The sequence below is a fragment of the Stegodyphus dumicola genome, chromosome 6, assembly GCF_044657685.1.
Source record: "Stegodyphus dumicola isolate Sdum_Otavi_A_Nest chromosome 6, ASM4465768v1".
NCBI lineage: Eukaryota > Metazoa > Arthropoda > Arachnida > Araneae > Eresidae > Stegodyphus > Stegodyphus dumicola.
In genome coordinates this window covers 91,952,045-91,964,584 of record NC_140773.1, presented here as the reverse complement: position 1 = coordinate 91,964,584, position 12,540 = coordinate 91,952,045, and the positions used below count along the sequence as shown (strand labels likewise).

The 12,540-nt window shown below is 31.8% G+C and overlaps 1 protein-coding gene across 2 annotated transcripts in view; it reads left to right on the top strand.

The window, feature by feature from the left end:
* LOC118185611 (protein turtle-like) overlaps nucleotides 1-12,540 on the top strand; it is an 886,541-nt gene that overhangs the window by 719,043 nt on the left and 154,958 nt on the right. For both annotated transcript variants that reach the window (XM_085818674.1, XM_085818673.1), the window contains exon 8: nucleotides 6,903-7,202. In XM_085818674.1, coding sequence (XP_085674800.1) covers nucleotides 6,903-7,202 — 300 coding nt within the window. The remainder of the gene's footprint in view (nucleotides 1-6,902; nucleotides 7,203-12,540) is intronic.

Below are 12,540 nucleotides of genomic sequence, written 5' to 3'. Positions count from 1 at the left end.
CAATATATTTCTATTAAAAAAACATAAGGAAAAAAAATACTCATAACATCAACCAAAGACAGAAATTTAAATAGAATAGCTGTACTTATATTAGTGCATTTTTATAATCTTCATAACATTTCGATTCAAAAAACCTATTACAAAATAAATTAAACATTTTTTTCTGCCTTAAAGAATCTCTTATATTTTTAAAATTAATACATAAAAATATATCTTCACCAATATATTTAATTCTATCCTCAACACTTATTATAATGCAATCATGTCTTGTTTGTGAAGGATGATTTACAATGCAACCTTCGCATTTATATAGCTTTTTTATCACAGAATTTAATTCAGTTTTGATAGAGTTTATGAGTTCTTTAAAAAGTTCATCATCATCACTTACCATATCCGAACAATTGTTTTTACATTTGATTTGCAACGGTAAAATAATTTCAAAAAAACTTTTATATAAAGTATTAGATACATCAGGAATAATTTCTTTCAATTTTTTTAAAATATCACAGTTTACTTTTAGGTATGTAGGTTTTAGTTTAAAAGAATTTTCATCTTGTTTAAAAACTTGTTGAAAAATACACTCACCTTCTTTGTTGAAAACTACCAACTCATTATTGCAAATGATGCTGGCACTCGTATAGACAAGATTAAATTCATATATTTTTGAGGAAAATTCTTGCCATGTTGCAGGAGTTATAACAACACCGCGTGTAGTAGGGTATAATATTTTATTTTGTTCCACACATTCACGTAGATGAATGTTCATTCTGTTTTCAAACTGATTTATGGACACAAAATATCCCCAACCAAGAGTCCACTGTGCAATCAACTTCGAACTTTCTTTTTTCTGTTCTCGATTATTCGGCATGAAGATATTTTCAGGAACAGACTTCATATAGTGGGCAAACCAGTCATCCTCTGGAAGTTCATCCTCATTATCTTCCAAGCGTCGTTTTTTTAATTTTCGAAATTTTTATGTTTCGGAATGTGATACTAATTCTAGGATCTTTAACGTCAGGTTGAGAGGGTATTCCGTGCATCCAAAATTGATTCGTTGGGGGTTTCATTACAAGGAGAGTTCCATGAGTTAAGTCCACGCTTCGAGATGTGAAATTTCGCCTGGTAAATACCATTTGACGTTTTGCACCTAAACTGATGATAGGTATATCACTTTCAGGTTCGAGACAAGTTTCATTGTCTTTATGCGTTGAAATTTTCGCCACTCCGTCAGGATAATAGTTCAATAAAGCAAAATTATATTTTTTGCCAGTTATCGTTTCAACATAATCTTTTACATTTAGAAGAGTTTGAGTCCATGGTTCTGCACAAATGCTCGTTCCAGAGAATTCATAACTAAGTCCTTCATCACCAAAACCGAGTACTTTTCTTCGTGGAACATACTGAGTCCCATTAATTTCAAAACTAATATTTTTAAAATCATAATTTGATAGTTCATCTAGCAAAATATCAGCTTCATTTCGTGAATAAAATTCTTCGTATAATTCCACATTTAACTCTGTATCACATATATTCCTCATATTCGCTTTTGAATCTAACGACAATTCTGAATGATATAGAAATACGTAGCATTCTTAAATAGCAAAAATTATCTAAAACATACATTAACGAAATGATTTCATCAACACTTATCGTAATACATTCTTGTCATGTCTTGTTTGTGAAGCCAGTCTTTCCGGCGTCATATGTGTAAAAATAATCATGATAGGATAGTGGGAAAGAGTTATAGTGTCCTAATGTTGTTATTCTGAACCTCGATATTACATATATGCATAAGGAGAATCTTAAAAGCATCATCCATTTATCATGATAGAGTAATGGAAAATTTCTAAAACTCTGATAATCATACGCGAAAGAATGTATTATCTTAAGGTTATTGTTGCTATTCCAAATTTGACAGTACATACAGAAGTGAAGGAAGACCCTTGATAAGCGCTGTAGACTTCACGTTATCATGATAACGTGCAGCATTCTAAATTGTGCTGCTTTTCTAAAATTATAGATGAGTATTATAGCACAATTTCAATAAAAGAATTTTATTTCAATTATATTTCATAATACATCATAGTGATAAACACTTTTGACTCCTTAAAAATTTTTATACATTTAATTCTAATATTAAAACTGTATTTAACCGTAATAATTAATTTTGCTTGTATTTTATAGTGATTATTTTTTTAAATTTATTTTTAGTTCTGCATAAGATTTTTTTATTTACTGTTAATTTAATTTATTAGCCAAAAGGAGCGGTAGCCTGGAGAAGCTGTTAGTTTCGAAGCAGCATTTCGCGCTGTTTTACTATAAATATCCGTGTCTCCTTGCAAATTGTTGTTACCAAGTATTATGGCCCAGTATCATATGTAAAGAAATTAAATAATGAAGAAGAGCTGCATGAGTACATGTATGTTTTTCGCACTGTGACAAAAACGACAGTATCTAGAGCCATCAAATTTTGGATAATGTAATCCTCCACCCGAACTAGGGCATCTGGACGGCCGAACTTCGAATTTGTTTTAATCTATTTCATATTTTGTAAAACTTTAACGAATTTTTGATTAACAAACTGAAAGAGTTCAGAGCGAGCACTGCATGGAAAATAACAGTTTTATCTCCAGTGTGGAAATTTTATTCTGTTTTCAAATGTATGTGGTTTACGGGGGAAGAACATGATATTCAATAAATATAGGTAACATACAAAACTTTAAAAAAAGGTTCCTTTTGGGCGTAATATAAAATATGAGTGCTTCTAGATTTTATTTCATCTTTTTGTTTTATCCTTCATTACGCTCAGAAAATTTTATGCTCCGAATTTTAAGAATTATTAAAATAACTAATCCATTTTAATGTTAATAATTTAATGATCATATAATCAAATAAATATGATCGTTTTGTAATGTTATTATAGTTTGGATAATCACTGCCTGAAAATGTTCATTAAATTAAAAAAAAAAAATATCAGATCTTGTTTAATTTTACCTTATTTATTTCAAAGCATCGCGTACTATCAATCTTATTTAATTTTACTTTATTTTTACGCAAAATTAAATTCATAAATTTTGTGCTTAGAGTTTTTATCGTTTTACCAAATTTACCAAAGTAAAGATGTTTGTACAAGAATTACGCGTGAAAAAAATGCGCGAAATGCAGTAAAAAGTGCTTTAATGAGATATATTAAATCCTATTTGGAAAAAACTGTGGCTTTATCACAACGTATCACATTTAATAATTAAAATGAGTTATGTGATACAAACGCCATAGCTTTCAGTGTTAAAGTAAACCAGATCGTTCCTACTCTTTCTTGCCGACATGTCGGTGACGCGCGCCCCGTCCACTGGGTTAGTCTATCTCTTATAAGGTCCATGTGTATAAGGCCTCCCTCCAAACCAAAATTGTTTATAAAAAGCTTACAAAGTACGTTTTTTCATTTAGATGTTTGTTTATTGAAATAATTAACCGCGGAGGTATATTTCGTAGTTTTATCATTTAGGTGCCCTCTAACGGAAAAAAAATGAAATTTAATTTATGAAATAAATTATTGTTAAGCAAAATCTGGGTTAAAAGCATAAAACTGATATACCAAATTAATAAACTGGTAGACATTAAATTGTACAGTAGATGATGCAGAGGGCAATTTATTAAAAAGTCAATATTCACAACCTAAACGCATGTATAACTTTATTAACATAGGAAAATTGTTGAGAAAAATGCGACAATTAAAGCCTTGTGTTCTTAGCCCTAAATATTAATCTGATGCACTCGGAAGATATGCTTCTAATGATCGTAAGAATATTTCTTCAGATTAGAAAATACCTGATCTGATTCATTACAAAGTGAGCATCCTTGCTTCATCTGAGATTAATAATGTGATTAATAATGCAGCAATAAGAGCTATTTTGCACTAATATGGAACAGAATTCTTGGAGTTATTTAGAAGGAAGAAACATTACTTTAAGTAACCAATTATATAAATTGTTCGGCCATTATTTTTCTCTGGGAATTTCTCAGCTGAAAGAAGAATCCAACAAAATTAAGTATTAAAAAAAGTAATCAGATATGACCATCTTAGTTTTTAAGATCTATTTCAATCCTGTTTTTAATTCTAAAAGAAAATACAAACAAACGGATCTAGATTTTAAATTATTGCATTTTCAAGTGAATAAACCATCGTAAGACTTTATTATCTCTTAATATAGCATAGCAGTTGTATGTTTACTTATTTATGGACGGAAAATACAGTAAAAGTAAACTGCATTGAGTCTTAACATCTTGGCTCGATCTCTGGTTTGAAAACCAAAATCGCATTTCTTAAGTTTAAAATCGCTTGAAATAGAATTAAGCATAAGCGTACTAATCATACATAATTTTTTCTTGTTGCTTAAGGAAGAAGTATTCAAATAAATTTATATTTCATCATAAGCATTTACATTTGTTTAGAGTTTTAATAAATCTGTATTAAAATCTAAGACTGACAAGCTCATAGAACAAGTGAATATGAAAGTTGTTGAAATTTTCTTTCTAATGACTATCACTACTGTATACTTGTCTGTATTGGTTATAAATCACTAAGGGTGGCTTTCGTAATTAAAGCATTTAAAAGCCTTTCATTATATGAAGGTTAATTTTTTAAATAATATTTTTAATATTCAAATTAAACTGCATTTGAGTGAAGATGAAATGTTTGCCTTCGAAAACACTTTTGTTTATAAAAGTTATATTTTAATAGTCACGTTCTTATATCATGATATGCAACTTAGATAAAATCAATTTGTTGATTACATTTTCTAAGATTTTCAAAACTCTTTCTGTCTGAGGAGTTTAAACAAATCAACTAATGTAAAACTTAAAGCAAATGATTAATAGTACGAAGCAATTATTAGTTACAGAATTCCTAAAATATATTTATAAGTCTATTTTCGTGTTATTATGTGATAGACGTTTCTGTTTACATCACATGTTGATTGAGTGTTCAAAGTCAAGATATCCGAATCTTCTAGTTGATTTGAAATCATCCGAAGCTATGATTGGTCGACTTCCACTAACTCTAGAATGTTAGGAAAAGTACATGTATATTAAGATGAAGCTTTATATTTGTTTTCCAGTTGATGTCAAGTTTTAGTATTGTGCATAATTACGTGAGCCCTCTATTATCTGTCAATAAAAATAATAACAGAAAGTCATCGAATTAACGATTTAGCTCCAAATTCACCAGAGAAAATACGTCTTGAATTAATATTTATCAATTATAATTTTTCAAAATGTGTGAATTTAGAAAATATGAATTTCTGAGTAAATTAGGAAAAGGTAGTACAAACATTTTGTGTATATAATAAATATATATACATATATGTACTTATGTATAAATTTACTTAAAATTTAAAAATTATCATAGCGCAGTTAACCTGTCTGTACTTCAATCAGGGTAAAGAAAAATTTGTTTTCATAATGTATCGAATTCTGTGTGCCTCTAGATGTATTTGATAATTTGATCTTTTTAAGCTTATTTTTCTTTATTATGATAATTACTAATAATTTAGTTGTATTGTTATGTAATGGTGTTCCATTAGTTGCAGATAATAAGCGCTATATTCAAATCTATGTCTTATATAGTAAAGCCCAAAAGTAGCCGAACAGTAAAGTCGCCGAACACTGATAGTTCCGACTGTGGCTCTAATGCTCGCGAAGGGGCTGGCTGCATGGACGTTCTCGTGATTTTCCCCATATGCAATGTGTATACGAGCCACATTCCCTTATCAAGTCCTCCACGAAGGAATTCTTTTCCTTTAGGCAGATAGCCGTAGTGTGCTTCACCGTAGTCTTAGTAAACCAAACCAAAACAAATTATGAGTAAAAATAAATTTTCATGGAAATATTTCGTTTTAAAGCTAAGAAGAAACATATTAAAATTAGGACTTTAACACATAGAAATGTTCAAGCTTAAAATGATGCACATTTTAATTTTTATCTTTATCAATACTCTTTGTTCTTAATGAAAATAAGTTCATTAAAAAGAAAGAAGTGATATCAATCTTACAGATAATTTGTGAATAAAAAATCAAGCCCAAGGTTACTTTTTTTACGCTAAAATTATCTTTTAAAAATTATTCTCACTTATGACCAAAACAAACGTCATGTTTAAACCTTCACAGCGCTAGTTTTTAAAAAAGATGCTCTTATGTATGATCAATTATCCATAATCCCAGCGGGAAAAGTTTTACAAGAGTAGAAATTGTCAATAAAGTTTTATTTATCAAGAGAATTTTATCTATCTAAACTTCTAAAAGTAGTCTTCTAATCTAATCTATTTAAAAGGCTTTGGAGACTTACAGGAAGCTAAGTGTGGTGAACCTTCTCTAAGATGGTTGCTCTTCCGTAAGATTTTGTACTTTTCAATAGGTGGTCGTTTAATATGTTTGCTTATGTTTCTAGAAAAAGTGGTCCTTTTCAGTAGTGGGGATAAAGGTGAGGGAATTTCAAAACGGGGGTTAACTGTATAAGGTATTTTCTCCATCCTTTCTACGTGCCTTCGTGATGTAACTGAAAGCACACTCGACGCGTATCCAGAAAGTTTGGAGTTTGGATACCGGGAAACGCACTGCCCATTTTTCACGTTCCTGTATCAATATAACTTAATGATTCTATATTTGTAATGATCTCTTTTCAATTACTGTTATCATTATTTTTATTCAGAAAAAGAACCATCACAAGTTTAAATAGCACCAAGCAGATTTCGCCTTAACTTATGATTTTAAATCTATATACAAGTAATAAAATGTCACGGAATTTATAAGTCTGACATTCTTGAATGTTTCGGAGACATTAGAGAATATAGAAATATTTTTTTTCTCTAACCTTCATTAGTAATGAGTTTTTTCCTACTTTTTTAGGGGCTCCAGAATCGCCACACGACTGCGTCATAACAAACCACACTTCCCAATCCTTGCTAATAGAATGCGAGGCTGGCTACAATGGAAGTTTACCACAAATGTTCCACATGGAGATTTACAACTCTTTAGTTGAACACATGGTAGATAACATCACAAAGCTGGACAAGCCGACTTTTCTAATAAGAAATTTGTCTCCAGGCACATCCTATGTTCTCGTGATATACGCATCAAATGTCAAAGGTCGGAGTAATTCAGTGGCCTTAGTAACATCTACTCCTTTTCCTGCAGAAAAAAGAACAGGTAATTACAACATGTATAAAAATTCAATAATTATTTACTAATCATATTAGTAGCAGTATTTGATTGATTTTTCTTAAATATGTTTTTATCAACGTTTAGAATGTCTCTGCAGTTGTTTTTATGTCTTCCCATATAATTCATAATTTAAAAACCAATAATCAATCAAAGTAAATATTATATATTTTTCATAAAAGGAGGTCAAAAATAAATATTCGGTAGGATTTTCATCTAAGAGTAAAGCATTTATACAATTTCTAATATTCTAAAACAAAGCACTTTTTTAACATTTATGAATGAAATGTTTTCAAACCTCCATGGCAAAATTAATTTTCAGATTTAAGAAGTAAATGTAGAGCTTTTGGAGCACCAAAACTAGCATATTTTAGTAATTTAATAGGGCTTTTCCTATAATATCCGATTATCAGAAATTAAAAACGGCTTCATTCATTCTTGTTTTCCCAATCAATATCGCTTACGATATTTCATAATTTTGAGCACTTCCATAATTATAATATCATATTTATATCATAATTCGAAAATTCCATACTTTCTACTATATTTTTCGTTCCTTTACATTTGACAAAACATGTCGCTAGTCACTTAACTAAATCAAGCAGAAAATTAAATATTTTATGTAAAAAAAAAAAAAAAAAACCCTTAAGGTTTAAATTACAATTTATAGCTACTGACAACTTTTATCTTTTAACATAATTATGATATATTCTGAAAGAACTTAATCTCAGTCACTTCTATTTTTTCATTTAAATTTTATATATATATTTAATTTTAATTTTATATGAAAGAACGTAATGCATTATTTCTAAACTCAGATTGAAACGTAGCGTATTTTATATACTTCAAGCTCAACATAAAAAATTATATATATTTAGACATATACCATGCAGATAGATGCTGTTTTTAGATAAAACACAATTAATCACTTCATCTTCTGTAAACAGTTTTTCCAAATATTTTTAAATAATTTTGTTTGTAGGTTTCGTAATTCATTACATTAGTTTATAGATAATAATATATCATTAGTTTATAGCTAATGAAATATATCAGTGATCATTGAATTAATGATTTTAAAATTGAACTTCGTTTAAGATTGAAAAGTTTTAACCTTGTCCTGTGTTAACAGCATCACGAAGTTAATATCATAGAACGCTGCTGAAAAAATTTCTTTAAAAGATTTTATGAGTAAAAATAACACGAAGTGAAAAATTACATTAATTGCACTTTATGATAATGCTCTAATAACAAATTTATTGTAGTTAATGCTCCTTTTCTCTGTTGAGAATAAGATCGTTTTCATAATGCCTAACTTTAATTAAGAGGAGAAATCCATTAATGTTTGTAATCAGTGCCTAATTATTAATGAAGATCAGTCAAGTTATATCTAAGTTAAAGCAAAGAGTTTCAGAAATATTTTATATTGTTAAATATTAAATTGCTTATGAAAATTTCAGGCGCCATAAATAAATGTAAAAACTCATTGAACATAACTAGAGTTTATGTGGTCAAATGCAATATATATACTGAACAAGGTGCATACATATAGTCATTACAAATATGAAAGTAACACAATATAGTAAGTATAGCTAAGAAATCTATCTCAAATTTTTGCTTTATGAATTTAAAGAGCAACCTAAACTCTATATAGAAGTACAATTGCTCCAGTGTTTTAAAAAAATAATTAAAACAGACAAATTGAGCAAACTTAAATCTCACACATTTAGTTTGAGAAAAACATTAGAGCTATTACAAAAAGTTAATTCTAATTGTCATCTTTTAATGGTGGAAATGTTGGCAATATCAATTAACTATAACAAAATGTAAAACATACCTTCCGTTCTATTTTCAATACCATCGGTGGGCCACACATCTGTTTTCTTTAACACAAACAATTTACACTTTCACACAATTGTAAAATCAATCAAATTAATCAATCAAATTTTTGAAATTACGCATTTCAGGCCGGTGGACACATGAAACACATTAAACAGCAATTTTGTAGGAGTTAGCATCTGTTCTTAAGTACTGAATAGGTTAGCAATAGGTCAACAAGGAACCGGCTTACACCGGAAGTGAAACTTTTATCATTCATTATTTTTGTGACACAGCAAATTAAATACTAGTTAAAAAAAACCTGCAGTACGCAGTTACAACCAGAGACGTGCCAAAGAAGGAATTTCACGCACAGACGAAATGAAGCCATTCCAAGCCGAGTAAACTAGAAAAACGAAAAAAATAATAGGTTAGATTTAAATTTCAGGCAGCACTGCAGATTTCGTTGGAAAGATCCAATAGGTGTTGAGAGACAACCCACCATGTCTGCGCTACACAATGACCTTATGAGAAAAATATCTCTTATAAGGTCCATGGGGCACAAGGGTGACGTTGTCGCTCGTTCAGGGCAGGGAAGTACAAACCTTCTTCGACTAGAGCAGCTACCGCTCGCTCTGCCCCTACCCCCGGAAAAATTGCGCAGTCGCTTTTTCTTCATTTGGCGGGAGTCTTGAACTTGGCGAAGAGTGAAAAAGAAACGGTCACCCAAATCCAGCAACCCATCAGGGTGCGAAACTGAGACTTTATAGGGAGGAGTATAATCGACTTCCAGAAGCTGTCTTTCCTCTCCATAATTCAAACGAAATACTTCTAGGCTATTCTGAGAAGTCAAAAACCCTTCCGCCGAATAGAGAGGTCAACAAGAGCTAGCCTCGCTCGAAAAACCAGCAGGGTTCCATTTTAACACAAGGATATGCTTCAGACCCTCGCCGACAATAGGAGCAGGGTCGTGCGGCGCACGACGGCGCCGAGTCAAAGAGGTGCCGGGCAGTTATTAAATCAAGCAGTCCATCTCGCTGCCTGTCTGAACAGGAAAATTCTTGTTTTATTTAAAAGCCTCCCCGGTGGTCGACTCAGGTAAAATCTGGGAAGCTACTGGTTAGGATCTGTACCTACGAAGTCTCGACCACAGGTGTTTAAAATCAGTCTTCGCAGGACTGGAGTCATCGCTGAACTGGCTGGTTAACAGGGACCATATGGTACTGTCTTGTCCTTTCTGTTGGTTGTGGTGGAGCTAGGAGCTATATGGTCAGATATTCATGGTTGTCTGAGGCGAAACACCCCCGTCGGTGGAGTTGGCGAATTCAGCGAGCCCTTAAATTGCTTGAGGTTTCGAGTGGGCGCCTCGAGCTTCAAAACTGCATATTCATATCCTTCCTTGGTTTCCACCTGGGAATGTCTAAAGCAGACGTCTACATACCAGTGTTGATTGGTGGCTCGGCCCCTGTTGATGGGTTGAAGGGTTGGTGCCCCTGCAGATGTTTTTACCATCTGCCATCAACGGGCAGACGGAGGCGAGGAACGTTGAGTTACTGAGTGTTCCAGTCAACTCAGCCGACTTAGCTCATCATCGGCTCGACCGATAGATTAGCGACTTCTTGGATCGCCTTTAGGGGTTGGGGCGTTTAACTGTGTTAAGGCTGCCTCGAGCTTGCCATGTCTTAGTGCCCCTTCCTTCTAGCGCACTGTCCCATTTGACCGAAAGGTTATAACAAGGGCAGGAGTTCGTCTGCGGCGTTCTTTTCTGTCTTATTTGAACGTGAAAACACGTGATGTGATGCCGATGCTTATGTAAGGGTAGACGCCGGCGCCGTAGACGCATTCGACAAATTGCTTAATCCTTATTTTGTGTCTACTATTGCAATTGTAGTAATTTGTGCAACATTTATCTTTTTTGTGATTTTTTTTATGATTGCTTGTTGTTTTTGTTATTCTACATAAAAAAAGGTAAGTGCAGTTACATATTATGTTAAACATATGTTTATAACTCAGAAAAACAACGATTTTAGCATAATTACACGAAAACTGTTTACCTCTCATGTTTGAACCATTGTCGTATCCTTATACCCGAAAATTATTAAGATCTAAACAATTTTTCTCTAAAGTCTTTTATAAGAATATTGTTATTCCTTCATCGGTCGTATCTGTTGTAACACAAAGTACTAAAACCTTTTCTTCAATACTCGTGTCTGTATTTTCTAAATTAAGATACCTCATGCAAACCGATATGTGACTTTGATGGCTGGCAATCAAGTAAAGTACAAGGGGCACAATCAAGTAAAATTGAAAAATACTTTGCCTGTTTGACCTCATTTAAAATAATTTGTTTTATATTATTCACCAATAAGCTAATTGTTTAATTTTGAATTTTATCTCCAAGGTAATGAAGCATATTTTTTGAGTTTGAATTTTATTAATATTACAGACAAATTAAGGTCAAATTTTCTGATTATTTCTATACACTTTAAAAATTATTATTTCTTTCGAATAATTTGTTACTGGAACCAAGGAAGCCTAAGTTTTGTTTGGCTAAAACCTGAATGGCACAGATAATTCTTCCAATAACATGGCACCAATGCTTAGTCTCTTTTTTTAATAAATTTTGAAATTCCAAATCAACAAGTTTATTCTTTCGTAATCGTTCTAAGAAATCGGTCCAAAGGCGTAGATTCCGGAAATGCATTTTATTTTTTCATAAAGTTCTCATTTAAATGGTTCCAGTCCTTAAATTCAGAAATACTCAATTTTACATTGCTGAAATTGTTAAAAATTTTGTAACAAAAATAATAAACAAAATTTGTTTCAGCAGAATTTAGTAACCAATCCCTTTTAACTCCTTCATTGTTTGGCAAGATTTGACAAAAGTACATATAAAAAACTGACGTCCCTTTTTGTCTTTCGAGAAACTGAAACTGGAAACAAGATTTTTATAATATCCAGGACCATTTTCTATTAGGGGTTGGATTTGGGAGGGCAGTAATGGACTTGGGTATAATCCGGAATCATCAGGCACAGGCAGATGCCTATCTACTGCAGAAATTGTGAATTTCACCAGTATTTCTTCTGCTTTTTCTTTTTTCTACCGGTTGCATTGTACGTGTAGGTGTGATTATGGCAAAGCCTCGAGAGCTATCTGCCTAAGAGCTATCTCCATGAAGGCGAGGGATGCCTTCATGGAGGACTTTCTAAGGGAAACTGGCTCGTATACACTACCAGCTGCAATGAAGTTAAAGGTAATTCCCGGGTGAACACACCTTATAACTCTTTCTGATTATTAGATTTCTTTTGTAATTTCAAAAGCTGAGACGTTGATGGACAACTAGTGCTAGTAGCCCGAAATTTATTTTTCCGAAATTTATTTTACATTAGCCCGAAATTTATTTTTCTTCAATTTTACTTCATTTTTTTTTTTCCAACATAAAACTCATTACTACATTCCAGAGCTTCATTTTATGTTTCTGTATCTGAATCACTACTCTCTATAGATGAA